Source organism: Balaenoptera acutorostrata, chromosome 15 (assembly GCF_949987535.1).
Source record: "Balaenoptera acutorostrata chromosome 15, mBalAcu1.1, whole genome shotgun sequence".
NCBI classification, from domain to species: domain Eukaryota; kingdom Metazoa; phylum Chordata; class Mammalia; order Artiodactyla; family Balaenopteridae; genus Balaenoptera; species Balaenoptera acutorostrata.
The window spans coordinates 23,778,060-23,806,017 of record NC_080078.1 but is presented as its reverse complement, the minus strand read 5'-3'; the positions used below and the strand labels follow the sequence as shown (position 1 = coordinate 23,806,017).

Here is a 27,958-nt window from a genome sequence, read left to right as displayed (position 1 = left end):
AATGGGGAGGGGTCTGGACACAGCAAAATGAGGAAGCTGTTGTCCCCCTTTCCACGTTTTTAAGTTAAATTGAATCTTACCAGGAACCAAGTACTGTCGCTGCCCTCCAGGAGTTCATAAACAAGTGAAAAAAATCATAATCATCATCATCCTCTTCGAAATAAAAGGCGCTCCCATTTATTGATGCTTTCTGCATATCCTACGGTATACTAATGAATCCCCACAGAATCTCTTTGAGAGAGATACTCTTGATTATCCCTATTTTACAAATGAGGAAACTTGAGACAGAGATGGTAAGTGAATTGCCAAGAACATACAGCTAGTGTGTGTGCCTGAATAAGAACCTTCCCCTTTATTGCCTCCACAGGAAGTTTGTTTTTAGGAGGACTGATGGGTAAACAACCAGCTAACAACTGAAAACAAGGCAAGATGTGTTCTGTGTTACTTTTACCATTCCCTTCAGTGACATTTCTGATAGAGCACTGGTGAGGAGTAGGTAGCAGAATCGTGAGTCTATGGGGTTTGCAAAGAGCCTCATTTGGAGAAGGATCATCGTCTAAATGGAGAAGACAGGGCATGTCTGCACTTGATGCAGCCAACAAATTATTAATTCATGTGGACCAGTAATGCCTGCTGGTAAAGTATGGGGCAGCAGATTTGTGGTTGGAGTGGCCTTGTAGTCAAGGCTCCCTTAAAATAAAACCCTGCTGACAGAGGTAACTGTGGCGTGAGAAGCGAAGTGCCCTCTTGCTTGATCATATAAGATACAGACGCTCGCTTTTTAAATGGTTGCCTTTGCAGGTTAGAGGTACCAGTTTCTCTGAGAATAGGGTCATCTATGAAAGTCATTCTCAAAATTCCATTCTTCCTTGCTAGCTTCTTTGCTGTCTTCTTTTTTCTGGTTTATGTTATTGTTTGAGCTAATTATCCTAATTTATTTATTCAATATTTTTATGAAATGCCTATTGTGTACAGACACTGTCCTATGTAATGGGGATTCAGTGGTGAGCAAGACTGAGAAGGTACCTGTGCTTATGGAGCTTACATTTTGGTGGAGGAAGAAAGACAAAAACCAAGGAAATAAACAAGATAATTTCAGATGTGGTAAGTGCTATGAAAATTGGGAAACAGCAGGGTAGTGTGATAGTGAAGGGTTAATTTAGGGTGCAGGGTTAATTTAGTTGGGATAATCAGGGACGGCCTCAGAAGAGACCTCCAAGCTGAGACTAAAGGATGAGAATGATCCAGTCATGCTCTAGGGTCACTTGGTAATTTCCATAATCATCATATTAGACTTGTATTTGGATGTTTAATACCCTATCATAGGCTATAAGTTATGCTGTAATAATATATTGCTGTATGTCTGCAATATGTATGACAAACATATACTGTTTAAGGGATGTGAATTTAACTTTCTGAAACAATGAGGCATATTTTTTATATGATGTTGTTGAAAGAAATATAAAACTTTTGCCATAAAGATATTTTATTTCCTTAAATTTCCCAGACCTTCCGTGCTTTGCTTGTGTGTCCATTGGAAGTATATTACATTAATTGTATGAGTAATCTGTTTTGGTTTCTTGTAATGCTGGATGCATGGGTTGTGTTAAAAAATCTTTTGAAGTATTTTAGTAGAAATGGGGTCATTTGAATTTCTCTTATATCTTAGCTTCTGCCTATTTTGATTGTTAAGATATCATAATGTGGGTTGAAGTCTAGATTAAAAAAGGAGGCCTTGCTATGGTTATCATGCAGTAAGGTGTTATGTTTTGTTTTTTACTTTTGCTTGTCTTATGAATATAAGTTTGCAAAATAATCTCATTTACACTCTAGAGAACCATTTCTTTGAAATTAAACTCTCAGTTTGCATAAATGAATGTAGAAATAATTAGAATTGATGGGATGGTAGGAAGAAGTCTTGCTATTAATAAGACTACCAGTTGGTCAAAAGTAGCAATATATCTTTTTTCATAATCTAATCATAATTTTGAATATGATTTTTCTTCATTTCTAACTGTGACATTATTTGTCCCTGATACATTAGCGTACTAAATTTTTAAGTACCTTGAGGCTTAGGGCAGTATCATATTGTATCTTATTTCATGTTTGCATATCCCACGTCATGAATTGATTTTCCCTTCCCTCTCTCTTTTTTTCTTTGTTAATTAATTGTTTTAGAATGAACACTTAAAGAAGCATTATTGTATAAGTTTTTCTGTTTTCACAGATCATATCGTTGTTGGTTATGTGTCCAGTGATATCTCTCTTTCACTTTCCCTTTCCCTTGTTTATTTAAAGGAAACAATGCCAGACATAATGCTATGGAAACAGGCAATCAAATATTTAACACTTGCTAGATGAATGAATTTGGTAGCTAACCCTTCCTTTTACCTTGTATTTTCATAGCCACCATCACAGTTTCCCAGAAATTGTGAAATTACTGGACTGATTATTTTAAGTGGTTTGGTGATGGTTCCACTTTTTAACAGTAAAGTAGAATTAATATGAGAGCCAGTAGATTCTGTTTTCCACTTCCGACTGATTTGGTCAGTTATCATGGAGTCAAATTATATTCTTAAGATATGCAAGTAATAGACTTTGGACTCCACGATAGAAAAAAGAACTTTTGAAAGTAAATACCAGTTTTTATTTAACTAGCCCTTTTGTCTTTCTTTTTTGGCTACAAAAGCATTCCCACCTTTGTATTATTTAGGTTTTTTTTTTTTTAATAAATAAACCGTTGCACACATTTTTCTGCTTAGATTTCTTATTTTTATTTTATTTATTTATTTATTTATTTTGGCTGCGTTGCCGCGTGCGGGCTTTCTCTAGCTGCGGCGAGCGGGGGCTACCCTTTGTTGCGGTGCGCAGGCTTTTCATTGCGGTGGCTTCTCTTGTTGCAGAGCACAGGCTCTAGGCACGCGGGCTTCAGTAGTTGTGGCATGCGGGCTCAGTAGTTGTGGCTTGTGGGTTCTAGAGCACAGGCTCAGTAGTTGTGGCGTACGGGCTTAGTCGAACCGCGGCATGTGGGATCTTCCTGGACCAGGGCTTGAACCCGTGTCCCCTGCATTGGCAGACGGATTCTTAATCACTACGCCACCAGGGGAGTCCTATTTAGTTTTCCTTGTGATGTGTAGATAAGTCCTCTTGAAGAAAAGATAATATTATGTTTTACAACTGATTTTCTTTCAGGTTTCATTGCTGAGTTCTTAGTACTTTTCTAAACTAATCACATTTAAAGATTGATTATGTGCAAATCTTCAGAAATATTTAGTATATGAAGCAAGGCTTGACTGGGCAGGGTCTTGAGGTGCTTTCCTATACCCAAGAATTAGCTCCTGATCAGTGAAACAATTCTGGGAAAGCCAGTTCTAGAAATTGTGAATTCCAGGAATATTTCAGTGCCCTACAGATTTGCCAAATAAATTAAGATCTATTTTTGTCAGCACATTAAAAATGGCTTTTTTTCTCTCTTGTAGTGTGATTGTGGGAAGATGGAAGAGTATGAGAAGTTCTGTGAGAAAATTCTTGCCAGAATCCAAGAAGCGTCACTATCCACAGAGAGCTTTCTACCTGTCCAGTCTGAAAGCATCTCACTTATTCGCTTCCATGGAGTGGCTGTGCTTTCTCCACTGGTAAATGTTTTTGATTTTAAATAATCTTTTTTTCTATAGTGAACCACTAAGATAGTTCACAGAAAAACAAAAGAAAGGCTGACTTATAAATATCAAAAAGATGCCTGACCCTTTTCATAAGTAAAGAAATGCAAATGAGTTAGCGTTTGGTTTTTTTTGTTTGTTTGGTTTTTGCTTTTTTTTTTTTTAACATATTTGATTGGCAAAGATCTGATAGGATCTAGTATTTCTTAGCTTGTGGGGAGGAGGCACTTAAAATGCACTTTTGCTCAGAGAATCGGTTGATTTTATTTTTTGATGAGCAGTTTGGTAGTGTTTATCAGAATTTAAAAGTGTGTATAACCTTTGACTCAGCAATTCCATTTTGGGGAATATCTTACAATTATACTCATCCATGTGCCTGAAGAAGTATGTGTAAGGTTATAGGAGCATTGTTTAAAAGAGCAAAAGACTGATGAACAACCTAAATGTCCATCAGTACTGGACTAGTTTAACTAACTGGTCCACTTTATAGACTCTCATTAAAATGAGTACAGTAGATCTTAATGTGTGGGCATGGAAGGATCTTCACAAGCTACTGTAAATCACTGGACACAGCATGCTCTCAGAGGCAGTATAGAGTAGTAGTTAAAAGCCTGGCTCTGGATCCTTCTGGCCTCGATTCAGATTATTGCTCTGCCACTTACCTGCTGTGTGAACTTGCAGGTCCATTTTCTTTATCTGTTAAATGAGGATAAAAAATAGTGCCTACCTCATTGGGCTGTTTTGAGGAAAACAAACTAATACATTTAAAATGCTTACAACACTACCTAGATCATAGTAGGTACTCAATATATGCTAACTATTTGGGTTTTTTTTTTTTTTTTTTTTTTTTTTTTTAGAAATTCACGTTCTTTTATTTATTTATTTATGACTGTGTTGTGTCTTCGTTTCTGTGCGAGGGCTCTCTCTAGTTGCGGCAAGTGGGGACCACTCTTCATCGCGGTGCGCGGGCCTCTCACCATCGCGGCCTCTCACCATCGCGGCCTCTCTCGTTGCGGAGCACAGGCTCCAGACGCGCAGGCTCAGCAGTTGTGGCTCACGGGCCCAGCCGCTCCGCGGCATGTGGGATCCTCCCAGACCAGGGCTCGAACCCGTGTCCCCTGCACTGGCAGGCAGACTCTCAACCACTGCGCCACCAGGGAAGCCCACTATTTGGGTTTTAAAATAAGACTGTTATCTTCTTTCTCTGGGGAGGAGTGAGGGAATATCGGATGAGAGGGAAGACACACTTTTCATCGTGTTTCCCTTTGATACTGATTGAATATTTTATAAATGTATGTGACGTTATTTCAAATCAGAAAACTTACATTACTGAAAGAAAGCGAGTTTTAAATTTATTTCTTTTTTGTATAGCAGGATTTAAAAGGTCAATATTTTCTGCCAACTTTTTGTAATGAAATTTTCAACCATACAGAAAAGTTGAGAGGATAGTTCAGTGACTACCCACATATCTACCATTTAGATTCAACAATTTTTAACATTTTTGCCGTCTTCGCTTTATTGCGTTATTTGCTTTATTTAAAACTCTTTTTGCTTTATTGCTGAGCCATTTGAAAATTACAGATACATGACACTTCTCCCCTAAATATTTTGGTATACAGTTTCTAAAAATAAGGATACTCTCCTACATAAAACTCCAATATCATATCACACTTTACGAAAGTTAATAATAATTTTAATAGCATCTAATATTCTGTTTATATTCAGATTTCTCTATTTGTGCTCAAAATGTCTTTTATAACTTTTTCTTTCTTGTCTGGATCCAGTCAGTTCACAAATAGCATTCACTTGTTACGTTTTTTTTTAATCTCTGATATAGAACATTTCCTTAATTTCTTTAAAAAATTGTTTTTTATGATAGTGAATTTTTAGAGATCTTACAGAATGCCTTACATTTTGGATTTGTCTGATTGTTTCCTCATGGTGACATTTAACTTGCCCTCTAGTCCCTGTAGTTCCTATAAACTGGAAATTAGTCTAATAGTTTGGTTAGAGTCAGGTTAAACATTTTTAGCAAGAATTCTTTGGAGATGATGCCATGTACTTCATATTAAATTAAATCAGAAGTTACATAATGTGTAGTTGTTTGTCTTTTAGTAATGTGTAGTTTGAACACTTGCTTCTACAGTGGTGACTGCCATATGACTCTAAAGGTATACATTTTCTTTTCTCTTTTTGATTAGCAAGTAAACTGTGGAATGATTCTTTGGTACCATGCAAATAAGAAAAGATTTTAAAACAGTTTTATCAGCTACTTGATGACATATTGCTTGATTAGTTTAATATAGGCCAAAATGTCTGGGCCTTGTTGTTTAGAGTCTACGACTTCATCAATTACTTATTTGTAAGCAAAATCTAATGCTTATGGACCTTAATCCATGTTTTTAGGTTGTATTTGATAGTCAAATACTGCAACTTTGAAATAATTTTTTATGACATGTTTTCTATTTGCATAAATCTAAAATAAGTCTTGACTCCTTAACATAGTGACTAAACTTCCCAGGACTTAATAATAAAGACTTAAATCCACTAAAAAAATATATAATGCTTGGAAGCCTTCAATTTTTTCAGTACATTACATTTTTATTGGAGGTTACAATGAAGTGGAACCAAATATGTGTTCTGATTTTGTAGGCAAATAAAACATTATCTGTTTCTTCTATCATTAAACCTTTGGACATTTTCTTGAGGTAGCAAAGAGGTGAAATGTATACTGATTAGAAGATTAGAAGCTAAAGAATCTAACTGAACCAGTGAAGTAAGACATTACCAAATGAAAATCTCAACAATAGCCAAAAGGGTTAATTTTATCTTTCATTTCAGAGCATTTGATAAGTGAACAGTTTTTTTTTCTTTCAACTTTTTTTATTCAATTGAGAATAATTACTTACAGTAAAATGCACAGATCTTAAGTGTTAAAGTTCCATTAGTGCTGGGGACTTCCCTGGTGGCCTAGTGGTTAAGACTCCGTGCTCCCAATTCAGGAGGCATGGGTTCAATCCCTGGTCAGGGAACTAAGATCCCATATGCCACACAGTGCGACCAAAAAAAAAAAACAAAAAAAGCAGTCCCATGAGTTCTCATCCATTTATAACTCACACCCACACAACATTTTCATCACCACAGAAAAATTTCATATGCTCCATCCCAGTCATCACCCCCAACCACTGTTCAGATTTCTTTCACTGTAGATAGTTTTACCTGTTACACACATTTTTAATCATTCTGGTTCAAAACTGCCTGATTTTATGATATTTTTACATTTATGAGAAATAATTACATATTTATGATGTTTTTCAGCTTAATATCGAGAAAAGAAAGGAAATGCAACAAGAAAAGCAGAAAGCACTTGATGTAGAAGCAAGAAAGCAGGTTAACAGGAAGAGAGCTTTACTGACACGTGTCCAGGAGATTCTTGAAAATGTTCAGGTGTGTAATTTAAGCTCTTTTAAATTATAATTAAGAAATCATGAGTTAAGCATTGATGATAATTTTTCAGAAATAAATTTGCCTTAGTAGTTAATTACCAATATACTGTTAAGCTTGAGAAGCTTCATAATTTGTGATATTCCATTTCAGTTACTCCAAAGAAAATTCACTTGCTTGTTAGTGGTGCTCAGTACTTGAATCAGAGGGTACTTAGACAATGGACCCATACACTGAGTATAATTGCTTGTTGTCTGTGTCTTATGACTCTAAAAACATTGAATTCTCAGTGACAATGATAGAATTGGCCATTGTAGTTTACCTCTGAACTAATCAGACTATTGACTCAATGACCTTATTCTCATTCTCTGCTAAAGTAAATAACTGTCCCCAATTTTTTTTCTGGTGAAAATTCTGCTCTTAGATACACAAATGCAATTTAGATTAGATAATAGAATTGCCTAGATGCATCTTAGATACAAATTGAAACTATTTAAACAACACATCTATACCTTTGCAATGATTTTTATTTAATTTAAATTTGTATAAACAATGTGTTTGAAGGTCTGGATCATTTCATACTAAAAACAGTGAATTAGACAAAACAAATAATTTCTGCCTTATATAACCCTGTTTTGCTGGTTACATCTTTTAATTTTTTTTATAATCTTAGGGGTTTGTGGTGTGTGTAATTCATACTAGATGATTTATGTACAATGACCCTTAGGATATTTCCGACTAACTACTACCTTCATTTCTCTGTGGGTAGTAGATTTTAATTTGTAAAGTATAATTACTGCTCATATTGAGTTTAAAAAATGTAGTGAGTAGCACAGTAAAGGTGGGTTTTTTATTTATTAGATATTTCCTATTATTGGAACAAAAATGGCATATCATTCTTGGTCCACTGAGGGAATATATCAAATATACTACTAATGAGTTTATTGTTGAGTTTGAAGACTTTCTCTGCTTAATAGAACGTGTACAATGTTGAACTATAGAGTAATGAATTAATTATGCAGATAGAAAAATTTTATATAATACAAATAGATTTCTAAGGTCTGTTTTACCTGTAAAACCTATGATTCTATGATAGATTTTGTTATTGTTGTTATTTAAATTGTCTAACCAAAGGCTTTTTTAGTGATGTACAAAAAGCATGGCTGCTGAATATAACAAATATGAAATGTTTAGCTATTTTGAGGAAATAATTTATTTTACTTAAACCTGCGAACGTGTGTCATGAGTATGTATCCCTTTTGTTTTATTTCGATTGTGAGGTTGTGACCAAGTAGATCTTGTTGTACTGTTTATTGCATAGTACCTGGAAATCATTACATGTCTTGGGATTTGTAAGGTAAAATAAGAGTGCCATATTGCCTAAGAAAAAAAACACATACAAAACAACCTAAAAATCTTTTAAAATTCAGGATTCTGGAGTGTATTCATATGATAATATGATAATGATTTCTGCCAGTTTCATATATGCTTGTATAATCTTTAGAAAACATCCTAGTTCACTTTTTGTTCTTTTGCAAAGTCAAATTATTTACATACAAAATGTAATTTTATTTTTTTCTGTTGGATCTCTTGTGTATACAATTGTTTTCATCTTTATTAAATTTTTAACTTACTTTGCTTGTTCAAAAACTCATTAACAGGTTGCTGTTTTAAATGATCACCCAGTTAATCAAATTGAAATTTGCCTTAATGAATCAGGTTTTAAGTTGAAGTTTTTCTTATTTTTTAAGTATTAAGCTTGATGGCTGACCTATCATTTACCACAAATTTGTCTCATCATATAGAAGGATTTTAGTTAAAATTTGGAGTAAGCGTATGGGAGGCAGGAGTCTTGGTACTGAATTATTTTTTTGCTTAATCAGTGTCCTGGGCAAGTTAGTCCTTGTTAAAGAGGAATCATCTATGTAAGAAATTTAATTACTTGCTATTTATCTTACACATTGTTATCCCTAGATGATAGTTCTCGTAGGAGGAGCAGTTGGTGATGTTAATAACATATAACCAGAAGAAGATTGAGGAAAATGCTTCTATTCCAAGATTAAATTGCACATGAGTATATGAATGTGTGTGTATATATATGCACATATGTTCATATTTGTATCAGATTAGATAAATGACTTTTTTCCTTTTCTTTCTTTCTTTCTTTATTTTTGGATGCACCTGGCGGCATGTAGGATCTTAGTTCCCCAACCAGGGACTGAACCCGCACCCCCTGCAGTGGAAGTGCAGAGTCTTAACCAGTGGACCGTGAGGGAATTCTCTTTTAATCTGTTAATAAATAGGCCAGGATGACCAGTAGATGCTTTTTATAGTAATTTGAGCTCCATGTGATATAGAATACCATAGAAAAGGTCATCTGAGTTTTTATTTGTGTTTTCAAATATTAGAACTCTGAATCTTCAGTTTCAGTTTCACTTTAGAAAACAAATCAAAGGCTTTTTGTGTAGTGAGGAAATATTACTTTTTATTTCTTAAATTTATTTTTTTTAATTAATTAATTTTTTGGCTGATCCACACGGCATGTGAGGTTAGTTCCCCAAGCGGGGATCGAACCTGTGCCCCCTGCAGTGGAAGTACGGAATCCTAACCAATGGACCACCAGGGAATTCCTGGAAATAATAATTTTTAAATTTCCTTTTTCAGGTTAGAAAAGCACCTAATGCCTGTGATTTTGATCAGTGGGAGACTGAAACAGTTTACTCTAATTCAGAAGTCAGAAACTTGAATGTTCCTGCTACACTTCCAAATATCTTGCCAAGCCCTACTGAACACTCTACTTTAGCAAAGTTTGAAAAGATAACTGGAATTTTGCCATTGAATACTGAGGACCAATTTAAATCTAATGGGATAGACTTAGCTAGGGACTCAGAAGAATTCAATTATCTGAAGCAATGTGATAGTTCAAATATTAGCCACGCAGAAAACGAAGCTTCTCTAAAGACCTCCTCAACAGCTGCACAAGAACCACTTATTTCTGGTGGTCTCTTTCCAACAAATGAAGAACAAGATCCATCACTTTTGGAGGAAGTTACTCCCGATCCCTACATAATGAGTCTTCAGAAGCTGATGAAAAAGTCAAAGGAATATATAGAAAGAGAGCAGTCTAGACACAGTCTGAGAAGTAGTGCAAAGAGGAGTGTTAATGAGAGTTATTCAGACAAAGAAAATGATGCTCTTAAAGTGACTGACTGTGAAAAGGAGAAGGCCCAGTTGATGGGCAAGCACTGTGGTTCAGTTATTCCTGACAAACCAAGCCTTAATAAATCAAATGTTCTTCTCCAAGGTGCTTCCACTCAAGCAAGCAGCGTGAATACATCCATTTTAGGTAGCTTTTCTAAAGTGGACGTACCTGTACCAACTGGCCATTCCACTGTTTTAGAGCCTGATTCTGATTTTAAAGGCATTCCCCCTTTTGCTACTGAAAATAATGTTATCAAAAGTCTTACTGGTTCATATGCCAAATTACCTAGCCCAGAGCCAAGCCTAAGTCCTAAAATGCATCGAAGGTGTTCTAGGCCATCATCAGCATGTCATATACTTATAAATAACCCAATAAATGCTTGTGAATTAAGTCCTAAAGGAAAAGAACAGGCGGTAGACTTAGTTGTTCAAGAAACTGATGAAAAAACAAATGTACCTGAAACTGTGCCAGAGTTACCAATTGATTTAGCAGGAGTTTGTTCAAGCAAGGTTTATGTCAGTAAAAATACATCTGAAGCCATACAGGAAATGGTTTTAGGTAAATCAAATCAGGTATGTCAATCTTCAGGAAGTCAATTAGAAAATAAAGTTATTCATGGACTTGCTATCATGGAAGGTCAGTTAACATCTGATGGGAGAGGACCACACAAAATGGACAGTACATGTACTGCAGTGGAAAGATTGCATGAGCCATATGCCACCAGTCAATGTATAGTGAGTCAAAACTTTGGGACTGTGAGTGGACTCAAGTCAGCCAATGTGTTAGAGAAAAACTCCTGCAATTTCCAAATGGGACTGAATAAGTCTTATGATGTAAAAAACCCATCTCCTTTACTGATGCAAAACCAGAATACCAGACAGCATATGGACACCCCTACAGCGTCCTGTGGAAGTGAACAATTTTTGGATAACAGTTTTGAGAAAGTTAAACGGAGACTTGATTTAGATATTGATAATTTGCAAAAAGAAAACTGGCCTTATGTCATAACAACTGGAATAGCTGAACAGGAAAGGCAACATTTGCCAGAAAAAGGATACTCTAAGGGGTCTGTCTACATCAACAAGAATAAAATATTAGAAAGTAGTTCCAAAGGTAAGATAGCTTCGAAGTGTTTAATATCTGCCAAGCAGGTAGCATCTCTATTTAATACCTTTAATTGACAATTAATAATTGTCAGAATAATAATAATTGCAGAATAATTATAATTGTCTTCATCTGTTCATTTATCAGAGCATCACTAGCTACAGTTTACTGCCATTTGATAGGCTTTCTTAAAGGATTTTCCTATTTAAATTATGAATCTTTCACAATCCACTTGGTATTACAGAGAATATTGTTAATGACTGGAGGAAAAAGTTCTTGCATGAAACATCACTCATAGTTTTAATCCAGTATATTCCTATGATGTCTTCCTTTTGGACTATGGTTTCTAATATTTTCATCAGCTTGCCCTTTCATTTGTAATGAGATCTTCATGTAGTGGGCCCTTTAGTAAACACTTTAACACTAAATTATTAGAGAAGATATCACAAATAAGGCTCCGTGAGTAGTGTTTCAAGAGTGGTGTCTTTATTAATGAAAATTATTTCAAATTTCTTTCTGTTGCATCTAGTGTTATATCAACAGTAACTTGTTAAAACATGTCTTTACTCCTTACTTTGTTGTCATGGCTCATAATTCTTCATTACTGATGTGGAAGACATATAAATCAAGTAAATTAAGTTTTTAGACACAGACATTTCAACTCTAATGGGATATGTATCCTCCTGAAAAAAACTTCATATTCTGTAAAATTGCACACTAAAAGTAACAAGGTTTATAGGAAAAATAGGGTTGGGTTGGGGCAGACTGCACAACACCTGTGCGACTTTATAAGCACTCTAATAAAAACAGTTGATATCTGAGGAGCCAGCTTGGCTTCTCCAAGTAGATGACATAGCAGGCTAGTAGCTGTCTCGGTGAATACCAAAAGTACACAGACTGACCAAGTGGCAGTTCTGGCTGTGCTTTCACAGGAGGAAGGCCAGTGCGTGTGAGATGAGGCCAGGCGTGGAGGCAGCCGGCTTGCTATCAGAGTGGGCAAGGGCGGCAGTGCATTGTGCCGAGAGCTGCCCATTGCTTGGCTGCCTGCCTCGGGCACACCTCCCAGAGAGGGATCCCCTGGACAGGCACTCATTTATAAAGTTTTTAAGGTAGAGCTGAATGGACTCCAGTTGTTGGCTGAGTGGTTGAGTGGAGGGCCTTTTTCCTTTCTTGCTGAATGTTACAATTCAACTGCTTTTCCAGCCCCCCCCTTGCCTATAAAAAAATTGCATGTGAACAACTGCAAATTGTTGTAGCTGAATAAAATGTATTTAGGAACAAATTATCAGAATACCATGGCAGGTAGGACAAATATAATGCGCTTATCTTCAATGAAAATCATTGACTGTGTATTTGGAAAGAAGGATTCTTTGAATTTAGTTGAATTATAGTGGATTCCTAAATATCTATGTGCTACATCTGTGTAACACTTGATATTTCAACATTTCAAAGTGTCACACCACTTTCTATTCAGTAAGTTGCATAGTCATACTGATTTAATAAATTTTTTAGTTAGTAATTAAAATATCTAGAATTTTAATATCCAATCTTTTTTGGAGCCTCAAGCTGAGTAGCTTTACACTGTAAAAGCAACATTTATTTTAAAAAAGTAAAACAAAGCAAAAGGAGAAGCTACAATACCAGAGACCCTGGAGAAGGACAAGAGTGAAGAAAATAAATGGAGGTGAGATGCACATGAGAACCACATTGTGAAGTTAGTTGCAGTAAGGAGAATTGGAACATATAGTCTTGGCTTTATCAGTTCAGATCATGATGGGATCTGTCGAACGAGTGGGTTAGGGTGATGAGATACAGACCTTTAGTGGCATGAAATGAGAGGAGGGCAAAAGAGAACGTGATTCAAAGTAGGGACCTGGCTATATCTTGATTGTACTAGGTCAGATCCAGGAATACTCTCTGGTCAGAAGCGTAATTTAAATTGATGTTATAAAAATCAGATATTACTAAATTTTCTAAATTTGAGGGGACGTGTTTCTTTTCAGAAGGCGAGGAGATATTAAAAAGCAAGATGTTAGCTTTCGAAGAAATGCGGAAGAGACTAGAAGAGCAGCACGCCCAGCAGTTATCGCTACTCATAGCTGAGCAGGAAAGGGAACAGGAGAGACTGCAAAAGGTGAGGAATTAAAATGTAGGGATATAGGGCTGGTGAGTGGAGTTTTGGTCATGTATAGGATACTTAAAATTGTTACCCTTGTATAGCTTAATCTAAGGGGGTCATTGATTTTCATACATGGAGAGTATTTAAAAAAAAGTGACTTTGGAATTATCAGTTTTTTTTAACATCTTTATTGGAGTATAATTGCTTTACAATGGTGTGTTAGTTTCTGCTTTATAACAAAGTGAATCAGATATACATATACACATATCCCCATATCTCTTCCCTCTTGTGTCTCCCTCCCTCCCACCCTCCCTATCCCACCCCTCTAGGTGGTCACAAAGCACCGAGCTGATCTCCCTGTGCTATGCGGCTGCTTCCCACTAGCTATTGGTTTTACATTTGGTAGTGTATATATGTCCATGCCACTCTCTCACTTTGTCCCAGCTTACCCTTCCCCCTCCCCGTGTCATGGAGAGTATTTTTATTGCCAAAGTGTGAGTTAAAATATTTTGATCCTTATCTAAAAATAAATGCATAATTTATCAAAAGGATACTTAATTGAATCCTTGATTCAAAATTTTTAATATTTTTAAAAGGTATTTTGTAAGTAGATGCTGAAATATGCATTCTGTAAGAGTATATCATAAGAGGAAGGACACTTGTTTTAAGATTATCACATTTTAAAATCAATTAAATAGTCAATTTTATTTGAGGGAGGAGAACCTGAAATAAATAATAATTTGCTGATAATCATACATACTTTTAGCTGAGCCTAAAATACTATTTGGAGATGTAATGAAAAGAGCTACCATATTATAATAAACTGTTAATCTACAGGAAATAGAAGAACGGGAGAAAATGTTAAAAGAGAAGAAGGTGATTACAGCAGAAGCCTCTGAATTGGGCATTAGCAATGCTGTGGACTTAGAATGGAGAAAGATAAGTGACTCTGGTTTACTAGAAACAATGCTGTCTCAAGTGGACTCACTCCATACTTCAAATTCAAATAGTTCTGGTAAATATTTAAAAAAATCCTTTTCCATTTGAAAAAATTATCCTATAGTAAGATATCTTATTTGGCACACTTTAAAATTGTACCTCCTTTCTATAAGTCATTCCACATCCAACCCACTGCTATTTGCCAGCTGCTTAGGAACTGGTGAAAAATGAAATGATAGCAGCAGATCAAAGACCAGTGAGCAGGTTCATGAGAAAAGCCACCTTAGCAAGGAAAATATCAGGAAATTTGACTCAGAGCCTGGTCTTTATTCATTCAAGTAGCAGGTGATATTCTTCAAGTGATAACACAGTTTGCTATCTCCTGAATGATCTTGAATTACATCTCATTACCCAGTCCCAATAAGAGCTTATCTTCACATCTTCAATTATCCTGAGATGCTGTTTGTGTTGAAAAGATCCATCTGGTGCATAAGCTTAAAGTCCATAAATATTTTAAGTCTGCTGTGGATCAGTTTCAGAGTTGTTATTCTTAATGAGTGTCATGTTTATTTGGATGGTCTGTGTATTCTAATTATTTGACATCAAGTATAATACTTTATGTATATTTCTCAAGGTTTCACAAGTTCTGCCCTACAACACAGCTTTGGTTCTGCAAATGAAGTACCATTCTACCTCTGGGGATCATCAGCTAGTGGCTTGACCAAACTCTCAGTAACAAGGCCTTTTGGAAGGGCCAAAACTAAATGGTCTCAGGTGGGCAAACTTAAAGATATATGCATGCATGTCTGTCTGTCTATATCTTTTCTAAAGAGCTATGTTATCTTAGGTTGTACAAATGAGGCATAAATATTTTGCAATACATCAAAAGCTTAGCTTTTATTAAAGATTAAACTACACAGAGTAAACACATATAGAAGAATTTAGTTCATTGTAATAGATTAAGAAAAACAATCTTGAGTATAATGCTCAGATTATTAAAATGTTGTGTCTATCTTATTTCTTCTAGGTTTTCAGTCCAGAAGTACAAGCAAAATTTAACAAAGTAACTGCAGTAGCAAAAGGATTTCTTACTCGTAGGCTCATGCAGACAGATAAGCTGAAACAACTTCGACAAACTGTAAAAGTAAGAGGATTGTGTAAATTGTGTTACATTTCTGTCTGTTTCTATCAGTGTTGTGACAGCTGAGTTGACAAATTAGTTCAGAACTTAGGCAGATCAAACATTTTTTAGTCACATAATATAGGCTTTTAGAAATTGATTAATCTCATTCAGATAATTTTTAATTTTTTTTTTTTTAATTTTTTTTTTTTTTTTTTAATGATATTCTTGTCTGCTTACATTCTTTTTATGTATGTATGTATGTATGTATGTATGTATGTATGTATGGCTGTGTTGGGTCTTCGTTTCTGTGCGAGGGCTTTCTCTAGTTGTGGCAAGCGGGGGCCACTCTTCATCGCGGTGCGTGGGCCTCTCACTATCGCGGCCTCTCGTTGCCGCGCACAGGCTCCAGACGCGCAGGCTCAGTAATTGTGGCTCACGGGCCCAGTTGCTCCGCGGCATGTGGGATCTTCCCAGACCAGGGCTCGAACCCGCGTTCTCTGCATTGGCAGGCAGATTCTCAACCACTGCGCCACCAGGGAAGCCCCAGATAATTTTTAAAAATATGTAAGTGAAGTAGTTTGTGCATTTTTTTTGTCTAACTTTAAAGTGAGTGCTGTTTGACTTCTGATGTAATAGTTTTGTGTTCTTCATTTCGTTTTGACTGAGAAAAAGAACAAAAGGAAACTCCAGTGATCATGAAATCTTTCTAGAAAAATGAAGGAGCATTTCTTCTTTCAGGATACTATGGAATTCATAAGAAGTTTTCAGTTGGAAGCACCATTAAAGAGAGGTGTTGTTTCAGCACAAGATGCTTCTCTTCAGGAAAGAGTGTTAGCTCAGGTAATGCATGTATCCTCAAGGCTCTTAGGAAATGGAAATGTTTTATTTCTCTGCCTTCACTGAACCACTGAAAGTAGGTTTCAATGAAAACTTTAACCTTTTTCTCTAAATAAGAGCATACATAATACTACTGACCTCTAACCTCATCTTTTTAAATGGGTATAATATTTTCTTCTTTTGAACTTAGTTGCGAGCTGCCCTGTATGGTATTCATGACATATTCTTTGTAATGGATGCAGCTGAAAGAATGTCTATTCTACATCATGATCGAGAAGTTCGCAAAGAGAAAATGCTCAGGCAAATGGTATGTTACATGACATTTAAACTAGTGAGTGAAAAAAAACCTCTATTTCTTTTATACTCACAAATTATTTCTGATACCAAATGTTTGGGTTTTCCCCCCCACACCAGATCTCTGACACCAGCTGAGTGTCCTACAATTCAATTCAGTTCTGATACCATCTACCTGGAGTTAGTATCAGATCCTACATGTTAAGGAGGCAGTCTTATGAGACTGCCCCCACTTCAGATGCCAATCTCATTAAATAAATCTTTAGGAAAAAATAGGAAAGAACTTTTGTACTTGTTTAGATACATATTAATTATACATGTTAATTCAAGGGTTAAGTACATTTTATTAATAATTATGTTGCTTCTGACCAACTGGCTATAAAATGGGGTTCCCATGCCTCCCTCCTCGGGTTTGAAAATTTTTCTAGAATGGTTCACAGAACTCAGGGAAACATTTGCTTACATTTAATGGTTTATTATATAATAAAGGATACAGTAACAGATACAGATGAACAGCCATATAGAGAGATGCATAGGGCGAGGTGTGGAAGGGTCCTGAGAGCAGGAGCTTCTGTCCTGTGGAGGGTGTGTGCCACCTTCCCAGCATGTGGATGTGTATTTTAGGGTTTTTATGGAGGCTTCATCATGTAGGCATGATTGATTATTGACTCAATCTCTAGCCTCTGTCCTGTCCCCGGAGGATAGGGGTGAGGCTGAAAGTTTCAAGGTTGTAATCGTGCTTGGTCTTTCTGGTGACTAGCCCTCATTCAGAGCCCACCAAAAGTTGTCTTATTAGAACAAAAGATACTTTGGGGAATTTCCCTGGCTGTCCAGTGGTTAAGGCTCGGTGCTTTCACTGTCGGAGCCCGGGTTCAAAAAAATTGCTTCTATCACCTGGGAAATTTCAAGGGATTTAGGAGCTCTGTGTCAGGAACCGAAGTCAAAGATCAAGCATTAGAACAAAAGATGCTCCTATCACTCAGGAGATTTGATTAAAAGGGTTTTAGGAGCTTTGTGTCAGGAACTGGGGTCAAAGACCAGATATTAATAGGAACCAGGGGCAGATCAATCGATTGATTGATCTATCTATAATTACTTCACATTGAGGTTCTTCTGGGTTTGGTGTAATTGATACTAAATATCATTCTTTATTGACTTTAGCACCCATCCTACAATTCTTTTTTATTTTTATTTTTTAATATTTATTTATTTAGTTTTGGCTGAGTTGGGTCTTCATTGCTGTGCACGGGCTTTCTCTAGTTGCGGCGAGCGGGGGCTACTCTTTGTTGTGGTGCACAGGCTTCTCATTGCGGGGCTTCTCTTGTTGCGGAGCATGGGCTCTAGGCGTGCGGGCTTCAGTAGTTGTGGCTCGCGGGCTCCAGAGTGCAGGCTCAGTAGTTGTGGCTCACGGGCCTAGTTGCTCCGCGGCACATGGGATCCTCCCAGACCAGGGCCCGAACCCGCGTCCCCCGCATTGGCAGGCGGACTCCCAACCACTGCGCCACCAGGGAGGCCCCCATCCTACAATTCTTAAAACAGGTAGTTCCCAGGATTACCAATAATATTTAAATCTGTAGACAAATTTAAAAGAAATTGGCAAGAATTACATACTGTTTTTGTGATTAGATTTTTGAGTTAAGTGTTAAATATTGCTTGGATGACTCATAAAAAACTGTTGGCTGCTCCTGATTGAATTTCCTTGAAACTGTCATGTATATTTTACCTCTTTTGGAAATCAGAGTTAGAAAAGAGGCTCCAAATTAATTTGAAATACAGTTGATCCTTGAACAACGTGGAGGCTTAGGGGTGGCCCACAGTCAGAAATCTCAGTGTAACTTCTGACTCCCCAGCAACTTAACTACTAATAGTCTACTGTTGACCAGAAGCCTTACCAATAACATAAACAGTCAATTAACACATATTTTGTATGTTATATGTATCATATACTGTATCCTTAAAATAAAATAAGTTAGAGAAAAGAAAATATTAAGAAAATCATAAAGAAGAGAAAATACATTTACAGTACAGTACTGTATTTATCAATACCATAATTTATGTTGTCTGTTTATAAGATGAATCGTGTCTGTTAAGTACCTACATCAATATTGTCTTATATGATACAAAACACTGTAGATGTTATATGTATTACTAACGGTAGACATCAAAAATGAAAAGATTAAAAAAAAATGAAAAGATAATGTGAAAAACAAGTTCACATTTATTTACAGGTATAACAATTCATGCATTGATAATGAGGAAGCAGCAATACGTTTGATTTATGGGAACCTAGTGTAATCAATATGATTGCTTCACAGTAGCCTAGCCTGTACACTAAGGAATAAATTGTTATAATCATGGCATACAGTGTTGTCATATTCATAATACAGTATTGGAAACAGTGTTACATTTAAAAAAAAAAACACGTACCTGTGATGATAGGCTGTAGTTGAGAGAAAAGAGAGGGAGAGGGAGGCAGAGAGAGAGAGAAAGGGCAAGAGGCCTGCATACTGTATGGTAATGTAACTCTTTGAAAGCAGTTATAAAACAGGAAACTAACACATTAATTTTATATTAAATATCACTCACCTTATGCTTATGTAAGGATAGACTAGTATATACATATATTTTATGCATTCATGACAAAATTTTTTTTCATATTTCTAGGTTATGTGGTTCATCTGTGAGTTTTTTAAAGTTGTCATAAATCTCCAAAAAATTTTCCAATATATTTGTTGAAAAAAAATCTGCATGTAAGTCACCTGTGCTGTTTAAATCTGTGTTGTTCAAGGGTTAACTGTATATCAGAGTGTTGGAGATCTGTGGTTTGAATCAATGATCTTAGTGTGGTTGGCAAAAGAAAAAGAAGCCAAATTTATACTATTTCATTGGGAAAAATAATTTTAATTATTTAATTAAAAAAATTAGACTGCTTCAATTGTAAAGACTAAGTTAAAGTTCAAAATGCCAGTAAGAGAAGCTTTTCCATGCAATTTGAGATCATCCAATACTATACTTTAGTGGTATTACTGGTAACCCTACAGCTTCATGTTACTTTTGTATTTTAAAGGATAAAATGAAAAGTCCACGAGTGGCTCTTTCAGCTGCAACACAGAAGTCTCTTGATAGGAAGAAGTACATGAGGTAAGTTTTTTTCATGTCTTGTCATATTCTAATTTAATTATTATCAAGCCAATTAATTTTAAGCAACTGTTGGTTTGTATATTCAACTTAGAAATAAAGAATTGTTAACTCTTCTGCAGCTGAGGTGATAGAAATCCCTTTATATAGATAGTTTTGGTGGTAAAATCTGATTTTATCTTTAGATAAATGTATTAACTAATAAATTTGTCAACGTTCAACTTGTGTAATTGATAGCTAATCAAGTAATCTTAAAAATACTTAAATCCTTATATTCAGTGTTAATTTTATATCTTTTAAATATATTCTTTTTCAAATATCCTAAAGACTTCTTAGCGGGAAAAACTTAATGCAAATAATATTCTGAAACTATCCTATTAAAAAAATTTTTTTTTTAATATATTATTTTACTCTTTTTTTTAATGATATATTTTATTTATTTATTTATTTATTTATTTATTTATGGCTGTGTTGGGTCTTCGTTTCTGTGCGAGGGCTTTCTCTAGTTGTGGCAAGTGGGGGCCACTCTTCATCGCGGTGCGTGGGCCTCTCACTATTGCGGCCTCTCTTGTTGCGGAGCACAGGCTCCAGACGCGCAGATTCAGTAGTTGTGGCTCACGGGCCCAGTAGCTCCGCGGCATGTGGGATCTTCCCAGACCAGGGCTCGAACCCGTGTCCCCTGCATTGGCAGGCAGATTCTCAACCACTGCGCCACCAAGGAAGCCCCTGAAACTATCCTATTAAAACTCTTCTTTCTTGAAATTTGTCTTTAGTATGCTTATTACAGGTCTTTCAGTAGTGCACCAACTTTGAAATGATGATTGGTTTCTGTCATCCTGTATCACATTTGTAATCATGTGTTTTCCCCCTTTCTAAATACATTATTTGTGTGTCCTTATTTTTATATTGTGTTAGAGCTGCAGAAATGGGAATGCCAAATAAGAAATTTCTGGTTAAGCAAAATCCTTCTGAAACAAGGTGAGAAAAATCACTTAGTCTCAGTAAGAGGCTCTTTTTTAACTTTTAAGGAAAAGAAAATCTTATAAATCCCAAGCTTGTTTTTTGTTGGCTTTGTTCTACTTTACATCAGTAAATCTCTCCCTGTTGGGGTGGAGGGTCACAGAGTCAGAATCCATAGTAACACCTGGTCATATACGTGGTCATGTGCCAGACCAGATGTTCGTGGAGCTTTCTCTAGGACATGCTATCTCTGATGGAAATATGAGCCCCATATGTCCTGAGTTCAGTCTGCAGTCCAAGGGGTCTTTGATACTTACTTAAAAACCTTAGAAAGCTAGCTTAATGTTTCTGACCTGTTTTCTGCTCTTACAAGAGTGATGTTTTGTTTCTCAGATGTTTGAAAGGAAAAATTCCTTCTGTAAAGTACGTAAATAAATTATCTAAAAGCACAAGGATTAATATTTGTGTTAGACATCTCTTTCCTGATAAAAAAACCGAGGTTTGTTCTCTTGGTGAGCAAATAAGCACCATATTGATACACTTTAATCAATTTGTTTTGCATTGTGATAATGTATAGGCCAAATCATTGCATCGTTGACTTCTGCCTCACTGTTTCTTTCATCTGTTGAAAGAACGTGGGGGAAAAACTGAATTTATCCTATTGAATTAATTTTTTATTTACCTTGTCAACAGAGTCCTTCAGCCAAATCAAGGACAGAATGCACCTGTTCATAGGCTACTGAGTAGACAAGGGTAAGAATTCAACACACATGGGTATTTAAAAATATTCAAATCAAGATTAGCTTTGAGAGGGATTAGCTTTTTATATAAAGGATAACTATTTTCAAATGCGATCTTTCTATAGTATTAGGAAGAGCTTTTAACGTTTTGTTCAAAGATAACCCTTTGATGTACTGTTGTGTATTATATTTTAATTATCATCTTATGTTGGCGTGTTTCTACTTTCCATTTCATACCATTTAGCTCATTAAATAATGTAAACATCCACATAGTAAGTTCAACATCACCAAAGTGTTTCTCCAACAAAGCGTAAGTCATGGTTATAGTCTCCTGACGAAGGGAAAGGTATAGTTTCTTTACTGTGCGCATGCATGAGACTTAATTCTTTTCAAGCTTATTTGTGCTTTGAACGGTTGATGCAGTATGGTTGCTTTTTTTGAATGTTGAACATTTAGAACTTAACGCAAGTGACTTATTAATTTTTTTATATTCAACTAGAACCCCTAAGACATCAGTGAAGGGGGTTGTGCAAAATAGACAGAAGTCTTCACAGAGCAGAGTGCCTAACAGAGCGCCTGTTTCAGGTGTGTAGCAAACAAATTCCTGAAACCCATTCAATAGAAAGACGTGCACAAGCTGCCCCATGACCCAGGCCATACCAGTGGGATAGAGTGTCTTTCCTTGCCACCATAATTTTGGCATATTCACCGTCATTCCTACTAGTGATCATTTGTATTAGTATTTTGCAGCAGTCAGGAGATCTTAGTGAAACTGTGGTTCCAATCTTGATTTCTGAAAATTCCATGGAGACACTATGTATTTTTTAATCTGAAAACTTTGTAGAATTATACATGCTTAACTCAGAAAAGTTTTTATAAATGAGTAAAATATAATGATGTGATGTCTAAATCTGTGCATGTCTATTCAGCTTTGGGGAAGTGTATCACCCAGGAATATTTGTATCTGCACATAAGGGGAAGAATTTCTCTCTGACCACAAGGTCACATGTGAATATGCCAAGTGGGAGGGGGTGAAGTCGTAATCTTTTGCTCAGTAAGAAGCTTGAGCTAAATTTCTCTTTATGTTCGTTATTTGAGAATTATTTAAGGGCTAAGCCAAAAAGTGTATTTTAAAATCCTATTTGTGGTGGCAAAAAGACAAATTCAGTGTTGAGCTAATGCAAAACCCTTAAGCTAATGTTTTAATATTTTTTAGGTGTCTTTGTTAAGGCACTATGGTAACTCACCAAAAATTATGTGATCCATTAAAAATACTTTCAAAATGCTTTGCTTTAACTAGACTGCTTTCTAAACATTTACAAGAAACCTAATCACCAGGCAATTAAAATTAAATCTTTAATCAATTCTAGTGTTCTCATTAATACACCATTATTCATATTTTAGAGCTTTTATTACTAAGTAATTTTCTCCAAATTAGGAGGGAATAAGCAACATAAATTTTTTCATGTTATTCACATAATTTCAAAGAGGGAACAAGATATTGATTACAACTTTGAATTGATTGCTCGCCTTTTGCATGTATATATAGTGAGTTTAATTCATAATGTTGAATATATAGAGGATAATTTAAAAGGTCATCTTTTGGAATTCACTGTGAGTGACAGTCAATGGAGTTGTTTTAAAGGGGATTACAGAGCTGAAAATCCTGCTTATTCCAGAGGTAGAATCAGCTGGTTTGAAAGATAACCATTTGGAAGAACTCAGACCAAACACCAGATTTGTTGCTTGTTTAGTTACATGGAATTTTAAGACATTTTCAATTTTTTCTCATGTTAGTGTTATATATTGTAATAAATCCTAGCTAGTTGGCAAATCATTGAGGAATTAGTATTGTTTTTCCTAATGTTGTCTATTGCCACAGTGACTACTCTCCATATTCTTTCTCATGCATTTCATCTCCACTATTTGTCACTTGTGAATCTATAAGTAAAATAGCAACTACTGTTTCTATTCAGTAATACGCAACAGTATAAAGGATGACTAGGAAGTCATTGCAGTTAATGTGTACAATGAAGTTTAGTATTTAGAACTATTGTGGTCTAATTGCATTGCAACATAATTATTAATAAAAATGTACTTAACCCTTGAATTAACATGTATAATTAATATGTATCTAAACAAGTACAAAAATTCTTTCCTATTTTTTCCTAAAGATTTATTTATACATGAGTGCATATTTAGACAATTGAAAAAGACTAAAGAATTTTATCCTTTTACATAAACTGAAAATTTGGCTTATGGCTGACTAAAATTCTACTATGAATCTCAACACAGGGATCCATAGTTGCTTTTGAAAAGATTATTCTTTCCTCCTTGAATTTTTAATGGCCTGGATTATGTTTCAAACAAATTTGAAATTATGCTTTGATTTGATCTACATGGAGGACAAACCTTTTATTAAGCATTTTATAGAAAACTCATTTTTATGTTGATAGACTATCATATTCTTAGACTGAAGTACAATTCTAAGGCGTTAAAGTTTGCTGCAAAGCAATTAAAGTTGTTTATAGTTTTTAGAAACTAAATTGCAGTCTCTGATCTCATATATGTTTTAAAACATTCATTTGATGTCTTGTGCTTGACTTAAGAGTTTATAGTGAAATTCAGAAACTGCTAATTAAAGCAGAGTAGGAGGTAGTAATGCAAAATGGTTAAGTAAAACAATGAATCAGGTAGAATTTGGTTCTCAGAGTTTCTACTTCTAGCTCTGTTACTTATACAGGTGACTTAACTCTCCTATGTCTCAGTTTTATTATTGTTAAAATAGTAGTAACAATTTTGACCTCGTGATTATTTTACATAAGGATTAAATATAATAATGTGTTTTGCTTAGCTCAGTGCTTGGTACACAGTGGGCACTCATTAAATGGTATCATTACAGAAAAACTAACATTGAGAAATAATATTAGTTTTGCTCTATTTTTAGGAGTATATGCAGGAAAAATCCAAAGAAAGCGGCCAAATGTTGCGACAACTTAAGAAGACAACATTCATTAGGATAAAAAAGGGGGGAAGGGTTAGGATCCATATTATTTTCCCTGCTCACGACTTTTTATTTAACTCTGGACTCTGTTTACACAGGCAAAGTGATGTCAAAGGGCTGAAAAATCATCTGGATATTTTGGTCAGTCTGGCTAATCCCATCCCCCCCACCGAATTTTCCTCTTAATATCAGTTTTGGGTGAAGACAAATTAGTGTTTAGTAATTGGCTCATTTCTGTCCTTAACCTGCACAAACATAAGTTTGTTTTATTACTCAGGTGTCTGCCGAGAACCTTTTTGTAAACTTAAAGGACATTTGCATTTATTTCTATAAAATATTGAAAAGGTGTGATAACTTATAAATAAGTTCTGAAATATAAATTTCATTAATCTCTGCACACTGCTGAATTTGATAAACTAGATACTGTTCTGTTTGAGGGGAAATTATTGCAGAAGAATGTTTTTCTCCGGTTTTGTAACTTTGAAAACTCTGATTAATCTCTCATATTCTTGGACTTACGGTATAACCACATGGGATAGAACACTTGCCTGTTGATTGTGGTCCACCTAAAATTCACCACAGGAGTAGCTGGGCATCACCATTTTGGTCACAGGTATACGTTCCTCTCAACAACTAGTTGTCTCACAGAAATGTTAGGTTTAATGTATGTTAATAATGTATGTTATTACCCTAGTACTATTAGAAACATTTCTATTAAATTATAAAATCTTTCTGTGGAGGGTATAACAAGTTTGGGGAAGATAGCACAATCTTCTTAAATGTAGTAGCGCTTAGGAATGAATGCATTTTACATCTATTTCTTTAAAATAGAATAACATGTTGCATGCAGTTACATTTTCTATTTAGTCTGTTTATTTCTTCATAGTCTGCTTTTTTTAGCATGCTGGATTTAGGGGAGAATAAAGGGCTATACTATATGATAAATTCAGATTTTCAAATGGGATAATAATACTGTCTAGTTGAAAGTCTGCATTACATAAGAGGCACTAATGTTTAAGGTTTTTCATCACTTACATAATCATTTAAGATATAAACCAAAAAATGTTACCAAGGGAACATGATTTTATGAAAAAGAATGTCACTGTTAATTTATCATGCCATCTCCAAAAGGGCTTTGTGCTTCTCACATAAAATTGGGAACATTTATGTGTACATTTAATCTTTCTAACTTAAATTTTAAAAAGATACTGGTATTTTGAAAATGCAGACTGTATATATTCTTAATATTCTCTTAAGAATGTCGAGATAAAGATTGTTTTCTTCGATTTTCCGTTCCATTTATAATTTAACTTTTACATCTAGCTGTAGACAGAAAATAGTAATCTACTCTGGGTGTAAACTTGATTTTCTTTATTGAGATGTATCATTTATTTAATGAGTGAATCAGAAAATGAGAAATAGAACACAGTCAAAAATATCTGAGTTACCAATTTATATTTGTGGGCAAAGTGTATCAAAATTATCTTCTTAATATGATAAATTGTGCTTTATCATTCTGAAAACTCAGGATACAGCTTACTCAGATCTTGTGGGTCTTTCCAGTATGAAAGATAGATGCTAAAAGTTTTGTGTACAGTAATGCAAATTGGCTACAACGAATAGTATGTTTCAGAGATAAAACTAGTTTTAGATTAAGGATGCAAAACTTGAGTGTTTTTTTAAAGGATAAAAGCTTGTGTGTTTTACAAATTTTTTAATGTTCACAGCTTTTTCTCATAAAAGTGCCAGACATTGTTTTGTGCTTTTAATGGATTTTTATTTATATATATTATTTTTGTTATTTTTTCTTTGAGTGGAATGTCCATGAATGTAAATTATATTTATTTTTATACTTTAATTTTAATTTTCACTAGTTTTGCTTCTAGGCAAAAGGCAAAATAAACTTTTCATCTTAAAGGAAATCTCATTTTTTATTTACCAAAGAAAGGACTTTTGAAAAGTATGTGGCCAAGACATTAATACTGTAATATGATAATTTTTTACAATTACAAGACCCATGAAAGGTATATCCCACTATTTAATATGTAACCTGTAACATTAGCCCCCCAGCATTTGATTTTGCATGAGTTGGACTTTTCAGAGGGCAAAAGTTCACTGGAGCTGGAAATGTCTTAGCCGGAGGCCTGCTAAGGATCGAATGGGAGAGAATGCTAAGGTTGAAGCTCACACCAAGCTGCTAACTTGCACAGCGTTAAGAATCCAACCACTGCTGTTGCCTGATCATCTAATGTGAGCATAGTCCAATGGTCCTCTTTTTTACCTCTTATCGAGGAGATACTACATTTGATCATCTACGAGGCAGTGTGAGAACAGCCTCTCCCTTTTCCAGTGGCCACCCTTTGCTCTTGTTTATTATGTACATTGGGAATAATAATGAATATGACTGGGAACTCTTTATTACTCATATTGAGCTGAAAACAAGGACCCATTCTGGAGATGAAGATCTTTTTTTTCTGTCAGGTGTCACTGTCCCATGAACAACCACACACAATCCCCCTCCTACCCCCAAATGAAGAGTAATAGTTATAAAAAAAATAAGCAAGTGAAGTTGGAATGCTATTTCTAACAGACCATAGTGGGCATACATGTAGGTTATAAAAATAATTTTAAAAAACAAAGGAGACTTTGAGTCATGGAATGCAGCAAATCAGATTGGGGTATGGTGCAGTGGAGTCACATCGGTTAGGTTCTAAAGACAGCTCTGAGAACAAATATGTCTAACCAAAATTATACCTGACAGTAAAATATTACCTTTTCACTTATTTAATCTGTTCCCTTTTGGTCAGTTTCTCTATGGCTCTCAACGCAGTTTCTTGAGGTGGTTGACATAGTTGCCACCAGAAGCGTGGTTTTGCTTCTCAGCCTACGGTGGGAAGAATCCCTTTTCACACTTTAAGAGCCTGTTTCAGGATTACCTCCATTATCTGTGTAACACGCCTGATATTATTATAGAGTTCAGGGTCAGTGGGTGTGGCTGAATGTGCTGAGGAGCGCTCGCTGTTGCTCTGCCGCTGCTTGCGTTATGTGCCCCTCCCCCCTTTACCACCCACAACGATCACAGCCCCTTCTGCATCCAGAGACCAGCAGCAGTGCCACCCGGGGACTTGTTAGAAACGCAGAAGCCCTGGCCCTGCCCCAGAGCTGAATCAGAACCTGCCTTTAAGATCCCCGGGTGAGTCTGTGCAATTCAAACGGGAGAAGCCCTGCTTTATGATACACTGCATCGTCTGTGGCCCTGGAAAGAAAAGCTCTGAAAACAGGAAGGTCACAGAAGTTACAATATGATTTTTTAGCCTGCCAAGTGAGTGATGTACTGCTTCAACTGAATGCTGACCATTTGCCGGGCATTTGATAATCATCTCCCTTCACCTCAG

At 35.6% G+C, this 27,958-nt stretch overlaps 1 protein-coding gene across 3 annotated transcripts; it reads left to right on the top strand.

Annotated features, from left to right (window-relative positions):
* Window positions 1-961: 961 nt before the first annotated feature.
* CCP110 (centriolar coiled-coil protein 110) lies at window positions 962-26,461 on the top strand. 3 transcript variants are annotated; one of them, XM_028168068.2, is made up of 15 exons: window positions 962-1,104; window positions 3,480-3,635; window positions 6,978-7,106; window positions 9,768-11,418; window positions 13,416-13,543; window positions 14,366-14,543; window positions 15,102-15,241; window positions 15,495-15,611; window positions 16,329-16,430; window positions 16,618-16,734; window positions 19,789-19,862; window positions 20,775-20,837; window positions 21,513-21,572; window positions 22,059-22,144; window positions 24,507-26,461. In XM_028168068.2, exons 2-15 carry the CDS (start codon window positions 3,495-3,497, stop codon window positions 24,557-24,559), a joined length of 3,039 nt encoding a protein of 1,012 aa, XP_028023869.2. In that variant the 5' UTR covers window positions 962-1,104; window positions 3,480-3,494; the 3' UTR covers window positions 24,560-26,461. The 3 variants fall into 3 exon arrangements, with proteins under 3 accessions (XP_028023869.2, XP_007188371.2, XP_028023870.2); XM_007188309.2 differs by having other exon boundaries at window positions 13,413-13,543; XM_028168069.2 differs by lacking the exon at window positions 22,059-22,144 and having other exon boundaries at window positions 13,413-13,543; window positions 24,507-26,460.
* Window positions 26,462-27,958: the final 1,497 nt, after the last annotated feature.